This window comes from Semicossyphus pulcher, unplaced genomic scaffold (assembly GCF_022749685.1).
Source record: "Semicossyphus pulcher isolate SPU_LCO1_2020_fin unplaced genomic scaffold, fSemPul1.0.p SCAF_27, whole genome shotgun sequence".
NCBI lineage: Eukaryota > Metazoa > Chordata > Actinopteri > Labriformes > Labridae > Semicossyphus > Semicossyphus pulcher.
In genome coordinates, this window is record NW_027211701.1 from 5,180,867 (window position 1) to 5,195,565 (window position 14,699).

The window sequence follows — 14,699 nt, forward strand, 5'->3', positions numbered from 1 at the left end:
CAAACATTTCTAAAGAGCCCTCGAAAACACACGGAACTTAGTGCCCTCTTCAGTGGCGAGAACGCGCTGTATGTGCCCTTTTTTTTCTTTTAGCCCCTGCCCTTCAAAAAGTCTGTGCACGCCACTGGCTCTAAGCCTGCAGTTCACACCTAGCATTAAAGAGCCCCTCGAATGCGTCTTCAGTGACCACTTGTGATTGGATCTGACCGATCCTGCTCTGTATGCAAATAAACACGGAGGCTCAGTCTGCTTCATTAGACTTATATAATAATATAAAACATCATGTAATGAAGGAAAGTGTGATGCAGACTTGCAGCACAGAGAGGGGGAGAGCTGCTGCGCACGAGCACACAGATTGTGGACTAGAGTGAGGACGTGATATAAAACTTGGTTTGATCATGAAGCCTGATGTTCCTCCACAGCTCTGTGCTCATATTTATGATACACAGCAGACTGGAGTCTGTTAACAGTGACAGACAGACACTTCGTATGTGGCCCGAGTAATCGGATCTGAATGCGTCTTCAATCCATCCTGGGAGCGTTCAGACCTGTAGTTAAAGCTGTCCACTTGTGATCCGATCACGAAAACCACATGTTGATAAAAAATGTAAACAGGGTCTCTGTCTGTTCTGGATGCAGAGGGTTCATCAACATTTTGGGACACACCTACAATCTCCTACAACAGCTCCATCTAGTGGACAGTTTAAATCATAACAGTTTCATCAAAAAGGATGACCATAGTTGAATGTCAGTTAATTTTTATTACAAATGATTATTGATTGTGTGAATCATCAGACACAAGCGTTTGCACATATAATGTGGGCTTGTCGGGTTAGCTTAATTATTAATACATTTAAAATCTTTCTGATTTGTATATTTAAAAAGAGCTGGGAAATCATCTGTTGATCTCTTTCACAACTTTTTTTTAACCAACTTTCTACTTTATGGCATTTTGCCTGACTCTGAAGTCAGTTCTGTTGTTGCTGTCATAAAAAATAAAACTAACTAAAAAAAATAATTAGAATAAACAAGTAGAAATGATTAAAGCCTGAAGTTCTAGCTATTGCCCCAGGTGAATGAGAGAACTCATACAGAACGCATTGTTCAAATTCCACTTTCTATTTTTCTTTTTTGATACATCCATGTTTTTTGAATGAATCACTAATGCTTTATCAGATGCATTACATTAATATACCTTAATATCTGATCAGAAACCATTTAAATTGCAATCAGACAATGCATGTAAGATAGTGTAGTGGTATGTGACATTAAATAAGTAGAGTATTTGCCAGAGTGGGATTTCATTTATTTTCATGCTTAACCATGACAGAAAGTAACTGTGCAGGATTTAAAAGAAATCTGTTTTTAAAAATGACCAACCACCTAAATGTTTTATAAGCAAGTAAGGATACACATTTCACTAATTCCATACACAATTGATCTATATAATAGGTCAACAAGGGAAACTGAGAGATATTATTGTGTGACCTCACATCTTATTGTTCTAGATTGTTCTTATTGTTTGCATGGATTATAAATGTCCATGTTTTTTGAAAATGTTTAAGTTTATGTGTTATATTCCCAGCTACGTGAACTCTTTTGTGTGCTCAATTATAAATATGTCTTTGTTTTCGTCTCACAGGTATTTCTGTGGGATTTGTTCTCAAGTTCTATGTCACTTTGTCTGAACTTGACCAACTTTACATCAGCTTTCCAGGAGAGATGCTGTTGCAAATGCTGTTCCTCTCGTTGTTACAAGTGTGGTTACTGGTAAGCCAATTGCTTCCGATGACAGCTGTGACTGGCACTAAAAATACGATTGGAAAATAGTCCATCTTCACACTGATAGTCTGATTTGCTTTTGCAGGTCAATGGAAACAAATTCCTACCTCTTAACACATTTGTAAAACCTTCTTTAATATTTTTGAAACCTGAAACATTTGCTTGTGTACTTCCATTTTTGCTTGTCCTTTATGGCACATAGATACAATTTATGACACATATGAAATTACCACTAACAGCTTAACTATTTGTCAGAATGTAGTCGCACTGAAAAAGGCCTGCTGTGTGCTCCAAGGATGAACCAGAGAAACTGAAACATTGTTTCTCGAAGGATGAGGTTCTGGTTCATTTTTGCATCTTAAGTATGTGTCCATTTCTTTCCACATATCCTGGAACATCAACAGAAAACATATGCTTTACATTGGGTGGTCACAGCAAGTGAAAAATAAGCTTAATCACGAAGTGGGTGAAACTTAAGCTCCCTTGACGCTGTGGCTGTTGTACACAGAGGATGTGCTGGCTTACTTTTTGTGTACAACAAAATATTTGACAGCTGGTTGACTCTAAATGGCACTGCATCATGTCACTGTATACACTCAGTGATACAGTGAACACCTTTTAAGGCTGAAGAGACCTTCATAAAGATTTACAGAGTTGTTGTAGAGGGTTGTTTCCCTGTAGAAAATCACAGAACTGTTTAGTTTGTTTTGCGTGTATGGTGGTTAATGTTTGGTTGTCAGGTTACAGTAAAAATGTTCATTAAGTTTGAACTTTCATGGGAACTTTATATCAATTAGATTTTACTATAACCAAGTTTTACATTTCAAACAGGTAGTTTGAAGTATGATCTGAATAATGACATATGTGGTCTCACAATCAAGGACTGACATAATAAATATCTTAACATAATCCCCACAGAGGTCTCAACACACCTTACATTTGTTATACCTGATATAATTCAATTTCCTCTAACTACCTAAATGACATTACCTTTATGTAACCCTTGCATAAATCCAGTTCTATTTGTTCTTGTTTTTCTCAGAGTTTCTGGTGTCAACACTGAAAATTCCAAAAGAATCACGTTACGTACTGCAGCATACTTGGTCTCAACAACTCTGCTGGCTGTGACCATAGGTAAGAAAACACTGCACATTAACATTGTCATGATGGGAGCCATTTTTATTGATGAAAACATGTGGAGGAATTTAAACCTTTCAGTGTTACTTTTTGAGTATATAAATTATCACTAAATATCCTCTGCGACCAGTTTAATATTGCTTTTTCAACCAGGTAATAAATGTCATAATTGTATCCTGGTCATCTTTAACCCACATACTCCATGCCATACACACGTTAGAGCATTCTTGCAGCACTGTGTTTTGATTTGTCATGGATGGAGAAATACAGGTGTCATTAAAGGGGAGTTCTGATATTATTAAAATTGGGATCTGATTTTACATATTTTGTGGTTAAAATGACTAAAGGGTTCAAACAAGTGTTGCCCCCAGTATTCAGCTGTGAGACTGGCTTTAATGGCTGCTAAGTAATTTCATGGGAAATGCACCTATTCAAAATACATCCACTGTTAGTGCTTAGTTTGTCCACTCTTTTTTTAATTTTTTTTTTTACCAAGTTTATGATTGTTCATGTTTAATCTCACAGAAGAAATGTGTGATTTTTGCGTTTTATGTGTGTTTTCATCTTTGCATTATGTACTGTAGGGTTAATATTGATACTGTTGATCAAGCCAGGAGTTGCCTATGCTGTTGAAGAACCTAAGACATACCATGAAGAGTCCTTCTTCACTCATGAAGCACTGTTTGATCTGAATTGGTGAGAGCAAAGCTTATATTCTGACATCATTAAATCATGAATGATGTATGTCATGTGTTCTACAAACAGTTAGACAAACATCACATTGTAGCTGCATATCTTGAGTGGTTTGTTAATATTTACAAACTTACTGATATGAAAGTCACATCTATAACTTTTTCATAGGAATAGTGAACTAACAAACATTGTGTCTCTCCAAGCTCTGCCACACTGCCGCACAGTTTCCAATGTTGTGAATCGACTCAAGATCACTTGCTTCATGCTACTCATTGGCACTAACCTTAACATGAATGGAACTGCCCTTTACTAAGTGGTTGCAGCTTTTTTAATTGCTCAGCTCAACCACATCTATTTAAACCTGGGCCAGTTAATCACACTTGTGTAAGCTCCTGTTCTTCAGAACATTATAGCTGCAACTGTTATTATTAGATAAAAGTATATAGTAAGGAACCTTTAAGAGGAAGTGACTTCAAAAATTGCTACCTGTAATATTATATCCCTGCAGAGTAACATCAGCAGTGTTGAGCACAGGAGCAGCAGGGATCCCAGCGACAGGAGCAGTGACCACTCTCTTTGTCGGCGGTTGGCTTACCTGCAAAGGACGCTACGATTCTGTTATAGACTGGCTCTTGTAAATTTAATCTGTGAAACAAAATGTCTACTGATAGATTACCACGACTGCTTCTGGACTGGTATTCAAGTAAACCAAGTAAATATCTGTAGCACGGTCACAATCAAAAGTCACTGTAACATCACAACGTGTAGAAAGCAGTAGGCTATTCGCCTGTCAGTAATCCTAACTTGATTTAAATGCACAAAACAAAGTAATTAACACTACTTACACAGCACGAAACACGCTAATACTATTGAATGAATTAACTGATAAATATGTATAACTAAGTATGTTTATCAAACATTCTTTGTCTAAGTTTAACACTAACCGTTGCTCCGTGCTCCATCCTTTATTTTCTTGACACCGGCAAAGTGGACGTGACGTCTTTTCTGACACCGAACCAGCCCACGAACCATATTTGGTAGTTCAACTTCCTTCACGGTTGTGCGATGGCTGCAGCTGGATAAACTCGGGCTTTTACCTAAACTGACTGTGGAGGGCAGCGTATCTGCCTCCTAGCATACAGCCTGCCAGAATTTCAATAGAAGAAGAATGACAATTTCCCCGGGCTGTTAGCAATAGTATTAGCTTCTTGTTGTTGACCCACATTAAACTGGAAGTAACATGATAACTAGTTTGCAAAGATACGTAACTTAACTTGTGGTGGACATCTGAAGGAGACGCTGCCTGGTAAGTTAGCTAATGTTAATGTTTTGTCTAATAACAGCTAGCTACAGGAGCTATTAGCCCACTTGCTAACGTTAGCTTCTTTGGTTCAAATGTGTGTGGTATTCTGTGTCTCTGCTTTTCTCAGACAGGGAAGATGAAGGTGAAGATCCGACAGTGGAACGGAGTGGCCTCTTGGCTGTGGGTTGCCAATGATGAAAACTGTGGGATCTGTAGGATGCCATTCAATGGCTGCTGTCCAGACTGTGAGTAACCAAGCTAGCTTTGCAATTAAGGTGGACTTTATTGACTTTACTGCTAAAATGAAACTCTTACTTTTGTACTTTTTTTTAAATACAATTAACATCCCTGTTGGAAAGATATAGCGTTAAAAGACACATATGTCCCTAAAAGATAGAGATAAAAAAAGTAAATATAATAATAGGGCTGGGCAATGGCCAAAATCCTATATCACAATATATTTTTCATATCTCGATAACGATTTATATTACGATATAGCATATTTTACTGGTAATTTAACAAATAATTAGTCCATATGAAATAACCACATGGGAAAACATATTTTTTGATAATCCTGTGTGAATTAAATGCTTGACAAATGAGTAGTACTGAGTTTCTGTTTTCGCTTGGGCTGAGCCTTAGTCCTTTTCTGCACGTTAATGTCCATGTTAGAGCGCTTCACTCTACGGTTCGCTGCAGGTTCACTTCCTAGTGCAAGGATTATAATGTTAAGCATTGTCAAAATGACGTAAAAATTGCAGTGAAGCAGTTCAGCTGCTGATTTTGTGACATCAAGATAGAGACGATATATAGAAAAACACATACGATAGACATTTTCACATTGTTTTAACGATATATATTGTCCTATTGCCCAGCCCTAAATGCAGTATAGCAACGTTGATTTCATTGTGAAATTTCATTATTGTTCATGTAGAAGTTTTTAGGATTTATTTGACTTTAAGAGACCAGGCATGTCCTCTAAAAACAGAGTTGTACTCCTAAATCCAGCCTTTAAAGTGCTAAATGTATTATAATATTAAAGTTGAGTAACCAAATGTTATTGTTGCATTTTAAATCAATTGTATAATATCAGATAAGAGTCAAGCAGTTCGCATCAATCGATAGGAAATGGTCATCCACAGTATGCAGTTACCATTCCCTCAAAAAACGATACAAACAAAGGGAAACCAAACAGGCCATTTCTGCAGAAGTCAATCAATCAATTGATACGTTTTGTTATACAGCACAAAATCACAACAAAGTTTATCTATTGACACTTTTGTGAAGGTCTTGACTATACTGTGATATAACTTAAAGAGACTAACAATGTATTTAAAGAGTCCTAATCCACTGATGTGCAAGAACCTGTTTAGCTGTAAACAACTAAAAGTTTATTAGCAGTATTACTTTAAACACACTGTAGATAATCAAGTCTCGAGTGCAACCCAATACAACTGTAGTAAGTCAGGCTATAGACTTTATTATCTTTAGTATATTATCATTATCCGGTTTATAGGCAAATCACAACTGTGGCTGTGCTGTCATCTATTTTCTGTCCTGTATCTATTAAAGACCCCTATTTCAGTCACTCAAGGACCCAGGTTTAATCTAAAATACAATGCGCTATCCATTGCCGAATGAGCTAACACAATGGTGATTGAGCCTATGGCCCACTGATGAAAACCTTTGCATTTGCAGTACACACAGGGTGTTGGTAGCGACATTCGAAGGAAAATTTACAAGCGACGCCCAGTTAGTGACATGTTTCCCATCAGCCAGCAGTGGCTGGTCTGCCAGAGAGGGTAGGCGGAGCTAAGCGGCTGCTTTTCCGGTCTCTGCAGGTGTTGCGAGTAAACAGTTATCTACCATGGCTGAACAAACAAAGAAAAGATCGATGACTACAGATACAACTTCAAAAATAAGTGAAAATCCAAAGAGAAAGCAACAAATTAGACGCTCAGATGAAGCATACAGTCTAAAAAGGAAAGCGGCCGTCGGCATTGAAAATCAAGAGTTACAACTGTCACAAAGGGAGCAAACCGTATACGTCTGGTCATCCGGGACGTATGCGCCCACATTATGACTGCCTTGAATGGCCACAAGGTGCCGCCCAATAGAATGAAACTGAGAATTTCAAGATTATCCATTTAAAATCAACCACATTTTACAGTGCTGTGAAAGAACCTCAACACATTGGACAGTTTTGACAGTAATATCAAAACGAGCGGTGAAGTGATGCTATGCAGCTGACCACGGTAGTGTTGGTTACACAAAGGAAAAGCTGCATTCTGAGGTGTAGTTTTTTCACACTATACACCATTTGAGAAGTACAATGTCATCTTGGTCTTTGCATCAAGAGTTTTTTTGTATTCTTTTAGAAACTTAACAATTTAAGTTTGCAGCTCCAGGAGATGATTTCCATGGGAGGTGTAGTTAGTTACAATAAGTATAAAAAGGACTATATAAATGTGAAAATGTAATGATGCTGTGTTAATGATGCAATTTTTTAAATCATTCATCCGTTTTTTAATGACGCAATAATAAAGCATTATATACAGTATATGCCCTTAATAAGCAGGTATATTCAATTATAATTAAAATTATTTTGCAGGTAAAGTGCCTGGAGACGACTGCCCGCTGGTCTGGGGTCAGTGCTCCCATTGTTTCCACATGCACTGCATCTTGAAATGGCTGAACTCGCAGCAGGTCCAGCAGCAGTGCCCCATGTGCAGACAGGAGTGGAAGTTCAAAGAATGACCCTGTGGAGGGGGTATTGCTGATCTCCTGCAGAGACCCGTTTGTGGATGTTATTTTTATATCAGCTGTAAATAAATATGTTTTTTGTATTCACCTTGTACTGTCATTCAAAGGACATTTGGACCCTAATGTATTCTGCTGACAGATTTAGTAAGTGGTAATAAATAAAAAGAACACCACATGCACTGTATGCCTCTTGCTTTGGATGGCACATGAGTGACATGTTGTTTCATCCGTATGGTTGAGTGCCTCAGAGGCCTCTGTGGCAGCACTTTGGAAGAATATGACCTGAATTTCAAAGTGCTGCTGAGTGATTCTGACTCTAATCCCTCTTAATGAGTTTAACCACATTGTTGTGTGTTTCCAGTTATGGGCCCCAAGAGGCTTTAATAAGTAGTTTATATGAGTCAAATTTTTCCATCAAAATGGAATTAAAGGTTTCACGTATTTGATATTTTAGCTTCATATATCCATGTAGTACTTTTAGTTTTATTTTAAACTGTAATAAAAGATTTTTTGGCCACAATAGGGGAAGTGGAGCAAGAAACATAAAAAGCGTATCCACTCAACAGACACAGAGCAACATTAATTAGGATTTGTGGTTTCTGGCTACCTGTCAAGTGGTCTTAAAAAAAAAACTCTTTTTACACCTTCTCTGGTCTTCACTCTATAAATTGGATTTTTTTGTTTTTTACTTAAACTGACTGTAACTGAAAATGAGGATGGTGAGAGAGGTGTTTGAGGGCAGATAATAAAGTAGCCTGATGAGGTGATCTACAGAGTTGGCTGATACATTTCTGTGGGTTTGACATCAAGAGTGACCCATTTCATATTACACGTTCTCATTAGCTCTCTCTCTTTAGATGTGTTCACCTTTGAGCTCCTCATTTCTAACGGGCCCAGTTAAACATCATTGATATGACGATTTACATTACAGATGTTTTTTGAAAAGCTTTTTTGAAACCAACATACATCGATATTAAGTACTATTATTAATGTTGCAAAAGATTTTGACATTAAAATGGCAGGCGTTTTACATGCACTTTGCCAGTCAAGCCCACAGGAAGTGCACCGGGCTTTGAAGCCAATTTGACAGTGGCAAAACCACACAAATTTCTCGGCCTGGCCCAAAAAAACATTTTTAATAATAATTTTTTTTTTAATAAATGAGCTTCCCAGTACAAAATCACTTCCATTAACCATTAGGTTCTTAATTTGTAAAAGTCACAAACAGAAAAATCCAGCCTTATTTTCCTCTTCATATTGCATCAGAGCCATGGGGGCAGGGAGAAGGGAAACACTACTATGCTTGCTATATGGTCCGCAAAATGCAAAAGTTATCCAAAAGATCCTGTTAATTGGTAGTTTTTTATCCTGAAAGGGGACTGCCTAGACCCTCCCTACTTTGCTGTGATTGGCTAGGAAAGCCAATTTGTCAAAAACAGTTTTTTTTCCGCCCAGGAGACCTTCCATATCCCTGTCTGAAACCAAATGTCAGCAATGAATTCATATTTTTGTTCCCTAAACCTAGCCAATTAGTTTTGGTGCCTAAACCTAATAAAGCAAAAGGTCAACATTGTGAAACTGTGTAGATTGATGAGGTTTAGGCAACAAAAGTTAGAGTTAAAACTATATGTCAAGTTGACTTATACACAAGACACGTACACCTGGTCAACAAGTCTCAGCCAATCACAGCACAGAGTGGGATTCAGAGGTACTCTTTTGGGAAATAAGTCACATGGGTAATTTAGGGGACCTGTTTTTGGCACTGTGTGCCACTGAGCATCTTTTATTAGGAGTGGACAAGGTCTGGCGTCAGACACTGTATTCAGTTATACTCATTCTGCATGGAAGCATGGCATCCTTCTCAGCGCTGTGATCCATTTTGCTATCCAACTTTGTGTGACAGGAAGGAAATGGCAGACGAAGTGAAGGATATTGTCTGATAAACTTTATTTCAAAAAGTATAAAAAAAACACTTGTATACAGTTCATACAGTATATACAGTGATCAGGAGGTTAAGTAAAAAAACTACTCAGGGGTTATAACTTGTGATCAACCACAAACACATTGGCTTGTAAGGCAGTCAGCACAAGGCTGTCTGGTTTTGCTAATTTTAGCTTACAGCGAGGCACTAATGAGCTAAGTATCAACAACAGTTCCAGGTTTCACAACATTCAGAAGCCCTTCTAATCCCAGCAATATGCCAAATACAACCAACAACTTCAAATCAAATGACTCATTCATTTCACTACAGAACAAAAGGAACTGGAGCTCCAACAGGATACAGAAATTCTGTACTGTTGGAGATCAGAGGCCAGCCCCTACCAGCAATAGTCCACTCCATACAGGAGGGCGCCTACGGGCTCTGAGAGCCCTCCCACTTCCACCTCACATCCACAGTCCTTGACCTCTGGATTGACGTGTTTTTTCTGTCCATCACTGCAGAACAGTCTGGTGACCTGGCAGTAGGATTTAGATGAGTTCTTGGCTCTCAAGCTTTGTGTTCTCAGTCATTGACAGCCAGGCCAAAGAGTTCCAGCAGCTCCTTGTTGTCCGGTTCGATGAGGTCAGCTGGCTTCTCCCCGCAGTCATTCTCCAGCTCAGGGTTGGCACCCAGCGAGAGTAGGTAGCTGTAAGAAACACAATACAACTACACTTACTAAAAGGGATCAAAACTTGCTGGTTTGCAAACTTTGGCAAACTCAATGTGAGTTTCTGCCATTCTTCAGTGTCAGGAAGGTCAAAGGGTGCAGGAATGCTAAAGATGCTCAAGCTTCTCTTACCTCTATGACGTAGGAGAGCTGTATAGCCAATGTCTATGTGTGTGTTGGTATGTGCTTGTATGTATGTATGTAGTGTCAGCTTCTTTCTACTGGTTACATTTAAGAGAAATAAGTGACAATAGGTTTGTTTGCGAAAAGTCCAGGCTTTAGAGTATGACTATGTAGCTTTTGAAGGAAGAAATAACATTGATTCTCTTGCCAATGAAAAGTTATATTCATAAGAATTAAATCACACCCTACCACAACTGAATACACTCATTGGTTTGGCTCTCACATCCTTAATGGTCTTTTATGACTAGTAGCTTCTGGATGCTAAATGTTAGCTGTTATTGTGTTTTTAACTTGATATTGCTCTACACTAAATGGACATTATTACTAAGCCCCTTGCTCAAGGGATAGACTGTATATAAGAATTGGACATAGCCACCATTGGTTTGTGGATTACAGTTCTGAAACCTTGAGTTTGGCATTTTGGCATAAAGCTTCTTGTTTTTTTTGGAGGCAGAGGTTGGAGCTGGAGAGAAGTGAGAGGTTTTCAAATACTCAGTCTTCCGCTAACGCTAGCACTAGCTTTGTTTGTAAGGTGAATTGAAGGTAAATGTTTACTAAGGTAATAAAGTGAAGAGTAGGGTCATTTTCTCATTTGCAACTAAATTAGAGAGAATGATGGGCTAAAGCAAGTCCGCATGGCTTTCTTTTCAGGCTTTGAAGCTACATCAACTTCCTCTATGCAGTCAGTGATCGATTCTGTAGTCTTGGCTGTTTGTCTGCATTTACCATCTCTGTATTTGCATTTACTGTTATCACGTGATTGTTACTTAAACAGTGTGTTGCTTTAAAAGTCAGTGCTTACCGTGCAATATGTGGGAAGCTGTCACTGCAGGCCATGTGTAGTGGGGTCCATTGCTCCTCGTCTCTCTGGTGGATATCTGCACCAAAGTCCACCAGCAGCTTCACACACTCCAGGTTCCCAGACAGGACGGCCTCATGGATGGCAGCCATGCCTACATAGAGAAGGCAGTGAGAAATAAGCATTAGTTCAGCACACAATAATGAAGTTCAAGTTTAATGTGCAAGATTTGTAACTGCAGAAGAGTTTTCTGGATCAGATTGATGTAAATGTTTATCTGATTCTCACCAGAGTGGTAGATGGTATCCAGGTTGACTCTTTTGGCTCTGATGAAAAGTCTGATCCTCTCCAGCTCGCCTTGGCGGACATAGTCCTGGAAAACAATGTCATTTGGGAAGTGCACGCTGCGCATTTGCTTCAGAGAAGCCGAGCTCTTGCAGCTGACTGGGAGTCCACAGTCTTGGTTGTAAGCCTTGATTCCTAAGGTCTGGGACACGGGGCACTGATAGTACTTCATCCTGGTCGGAGTTGGACTTTCCTTTCCTCTTTCAGAAAAATTGTCAAAACCAGCAAAGCCTGTACAAAGACTAGATTTGTTGAAGTCTTAAAAACCTGTGCAAAATCAGTCGTCGTCCTGCAGAAAGTTCAAGCAGTGCTTCTAATTGTAGCTCTCTTTGCTGTCCAGTGTTCCTCTGTAGCTGTTCCTCTGAAGGCCAGCGCTCTCTGTGGGGCTCTTTATACTCTCTGTCAGGCTATTTTAGGATATGACACCTCACAGATCCAGAGGCGAAATTTGGAAGATGAGTATCCCTTGGGTCAGAGCCCATCACACGCCTTTCACACAGCTCACGTCTCCAGACATGACGGCCAGTAACCTCGGCCTCTGTGGTCACCCCTACGTGCCCGGCTGCTGCGCACTTTAAGACACTGGCATTACACCAAAAGCTTAGAGGGAGAGGGGGAGTCTGGAGGCTTCTAGTAAACACCAAGCAGGATAAAAGTGGTTTACTGTTGGAGTGTGTTGGGGGCATGAAGGGGTGAGGTGTCATGTGTGGGCTGTTGACCATCAGCTGCACTGACATAAACAGCCAAAAGGGCTGCGGTTTCATAGTCAAACTCTATCTTAATCTCTGACACAGGATGGGTGATGATCATTTCCGCAATGAAAACATTCAAATCCAAAGATTATTTTAGCCTTTGCCAACATTAACTGGATCAACTTCTCATGTCATTTGCTGATTAAACAAGAGGAGGAAGTTTTTTGTTTTTTTTCTTTTAAATAAATTGGACAACAAAGATTTGACTGTTTGAAAAAAAAGTGTAATTCAAATGTATTTTATGCCATGGCCTTTTGGAAATTTTAAAATTGGTGGTATTTTTTCATTTATTTTTCTGTTGTATTGACTGATTATTGAAAAACTGAAAATAAATTGCCGTAGCCCTGAATTTTCTTTTCAAATGACACAACCAGTCTATGCTGTGAACAGGTGGCTTCTGCTCTAACGTTATCACCAGTGAACACTGGGAGCTGTGCACCGTAAGTCAAATTTTCTAACCCTCCTACATATTTCAGCATTATGATTTGAAAGATGACAAAGAACCTGATAAGGCTAATTTTTAATGTTAGCTAGCATTAATTTAGCGTCACATATGTAAAACCACACAGAGGGCGTAATCGGTAACTTCTGGTTGTTACATGTTACATTCATTATCTACAAAATGTAGATCTATTTTATGTTCGTGTGGTGTTGAGAGATTCTGTACAGCTTCACCAATAGCGAGCACCTGTACACGCAGAACACACAGAGCACTGTTTGAAACATCATAATGCGGGGATTGAATTTGCTGCAGCAAGTATGATAAAGCTGGAGATATATTTGCTGCTTGCGGGGATTAATGTGTTATTTAACTTATATTGAGGCAGCAAGTACGATAAGTGTGTTAGGAGAGCGCATTTACGTGCGAGGCACACCGTCTAAACTTAGTTATGTATATCTCCAGACACGCCAATGGGATAAATTGGGATCTAATTTTTACTTTTTACTGTCTACTTAACATCGAAGCTGTAAATTTTAATTTGCTGATTTTGCTGCTTGATAGCATGTCTATATTCCCTTCTTCATGCGCAGTGGACATTTTACAGTCAGTATAATTGTGTGAGCTTGTGTTTCTGCAAGTTTTTTGCCTGTTAGGGTCTCGAGCAGGATTCTCCCAGAGGTGAATCCCCACCTCCAATCAATCAATAAATCAAACAGTAGTTGTGTCTCTACTGTAAGATAATACCCACGATTATACCCACATGCCTCTATGAAGTGTTCTGTTGTGATGATGTTGATGAGGTTTAGGACTATAACTAAAACGCGATCGTTGTTTTGCCCTTCTTTTGTTTTGTCATAAATATGATAAATGAATACATGCATAATCATCTGTTTATTCATACGTCATTGGCATTGATTTGCATAATATTCCCAGGACTTAAGGCCTCTGTGGAAACGCAGACAACAATGGGCCACAGGAACCATTTGGTTCCTTGAAGAGAAGTTCCTGGAGCTAAAAGTTCCTGGAGCTTTTGGTCGAAAAGCACCTATTGACAATAACCAGATGTTTGTAATTTCCATTGGAGGCTGTTCACTCCTGGAGGAGCTCCCATTGCAGATGATGACCATTTATACAGTCAGAAAGGAGGGTGCCTCAGCCTTCGACAGTCCAGAGGATGTTGGCATCTGCATTAAAGGAGTTCAAGTCCTCACTGGCCTTGGAGATGGGGCAAGGGCCTGCTGCTTTCTCCTGGGACTGACCTATGTCCTGGACCTCAAACATCCCAAACTCCTCATATACACCTTTGAGGTGTTTCAAAGGATGTTTCTGGAGTTGGATGCTGTAAAGCTCTCAAAGTGCAGAGACTCAAAAAAGCTAATAGCTTAGTAGGGGTTGTCCTAAAGTGGGACCTGTCAGTTTCCTTGACATTTTCTTGGCGGTCCACCTAAAAGAAAAGTGTTTTTTATGTGCTTGAACTTTAAAGCCACACGAAGTATACTCGCATTTGTATGCAGCAACATGTTCAACTGTGGTTCAATATTAGGAAGTGTGACTTTGTTGGGGGGTAAAAAATACAAATGTATTGGCATATTTAGTATAGCTATTTTTTGGGGACTGACAGGGCAAAAATGTGTCAGTGTAACTTGAATGTAGAACAAAACTCGAAGAATCTAGAGTCATGCTAGCAGCTCCACAGTTGTAGCTCCACAGTGCTTTGAGCTATTTGAAAATTTCTGCATTTTTTAAAGTAGTTAGTTTTAAGTAGACACCTGCTGTGTTCCAAATGCCATACTATACTAGCAGTATGTACTGAAGTGTAGTATGTATTATGCAAACAAAAGCAAAATGTGCA

The 14,699-nt window shown here is 39.1% G+C and overlaps 2 protein-coding genes across 2 annotated transcripts; one reads left to right on the plus strand and one right to left on the minus strand.

Annotated features, from left to right (window-relative positions):
• Positions 1-4,703: 4,703 nt before the first annotated feature.
• Positions 4,704-8,409, plus strand: anapc11 (APC11 anaphase promoting complex subunit 11 homolog (yeast)). The gene is made up of 3 exons (XM_069677021.1): positions 4,704-4,918; positions 5,043-5,160; positions 7,527-8,409. The coding sequence occupies exons 2-3, from the start codon at positions 5,052-5,054 to the stop codon at positions 7,670-7,672; spliced, it is 255 nt and encodes an 84-aa protein (XP_069533122.1). The 5' UTR covers positions 4,704-4,918; positions 5,043-5,051; the 3' UTR covers positions 7,673-8,409.
• A 1,213-nt stretch (positions 8,410-9,622) lies between these two features.
• Positions 9,623-12,000, minus strand: ppp1r27b (protein phosphatase 1, regulatory subunit 27b). The gene is made up of 3 exons (XM_069677026.1): positions 11,597-12,000; positions 11,312-11,462; positions 9,623-10,305 (listed from the first exon to the last, which is right to left on the minus strand). Exons 1-3 carry the CDS (start codon positions 11,823-11,825, stop codon positions 10,182-10,184), a joined length of 504 nt encoding a protein of 167 aa, XP_069533127.1. The 5' UTR covers positions 11,826-12,000; the 3' UTR covers positions 9,623-10,181.
• Positions 12,001-14,699: the final 2,699 nt, after the last annotated feature.

Coding starts and splice junctions, on each gene's coding strand:
- ppp1r27b (XM_069677026.1), bottom strand. CDS start 11,825: ATGAAGTACTATCAGTGCCCCGTGTCCCAGACCTTAGGAATCAAGGCT. Junction 11,463..11,596: donor GGATACCATCTACCACTCTG/GTGAGAATCAGA, acceptor TTCTCTATGTAG/GCATGGCTGCCATCCATGAG. Junction 10,306..11,311: donor AGCTTCCCACATATTGCACG/GTAAGCACTGAC, acceptor TGTTTCTTACAG/CTACCTACTCTCGCTGGGTG.
- anapc11 (XM_069677021.1), top strand. CDS start 5,052: ATGAAGGTGAAGATCCGACAGTGGAACGGAGTGGCCTCTTGGCTGTGG. Junction 5,161..7,526: donor CAATGGCTGCTGTCCAGACT/GTGAGTAACCAA, acceptor ATTATTTTGCAG/GTAAAGTGCCTGGAGACGAC.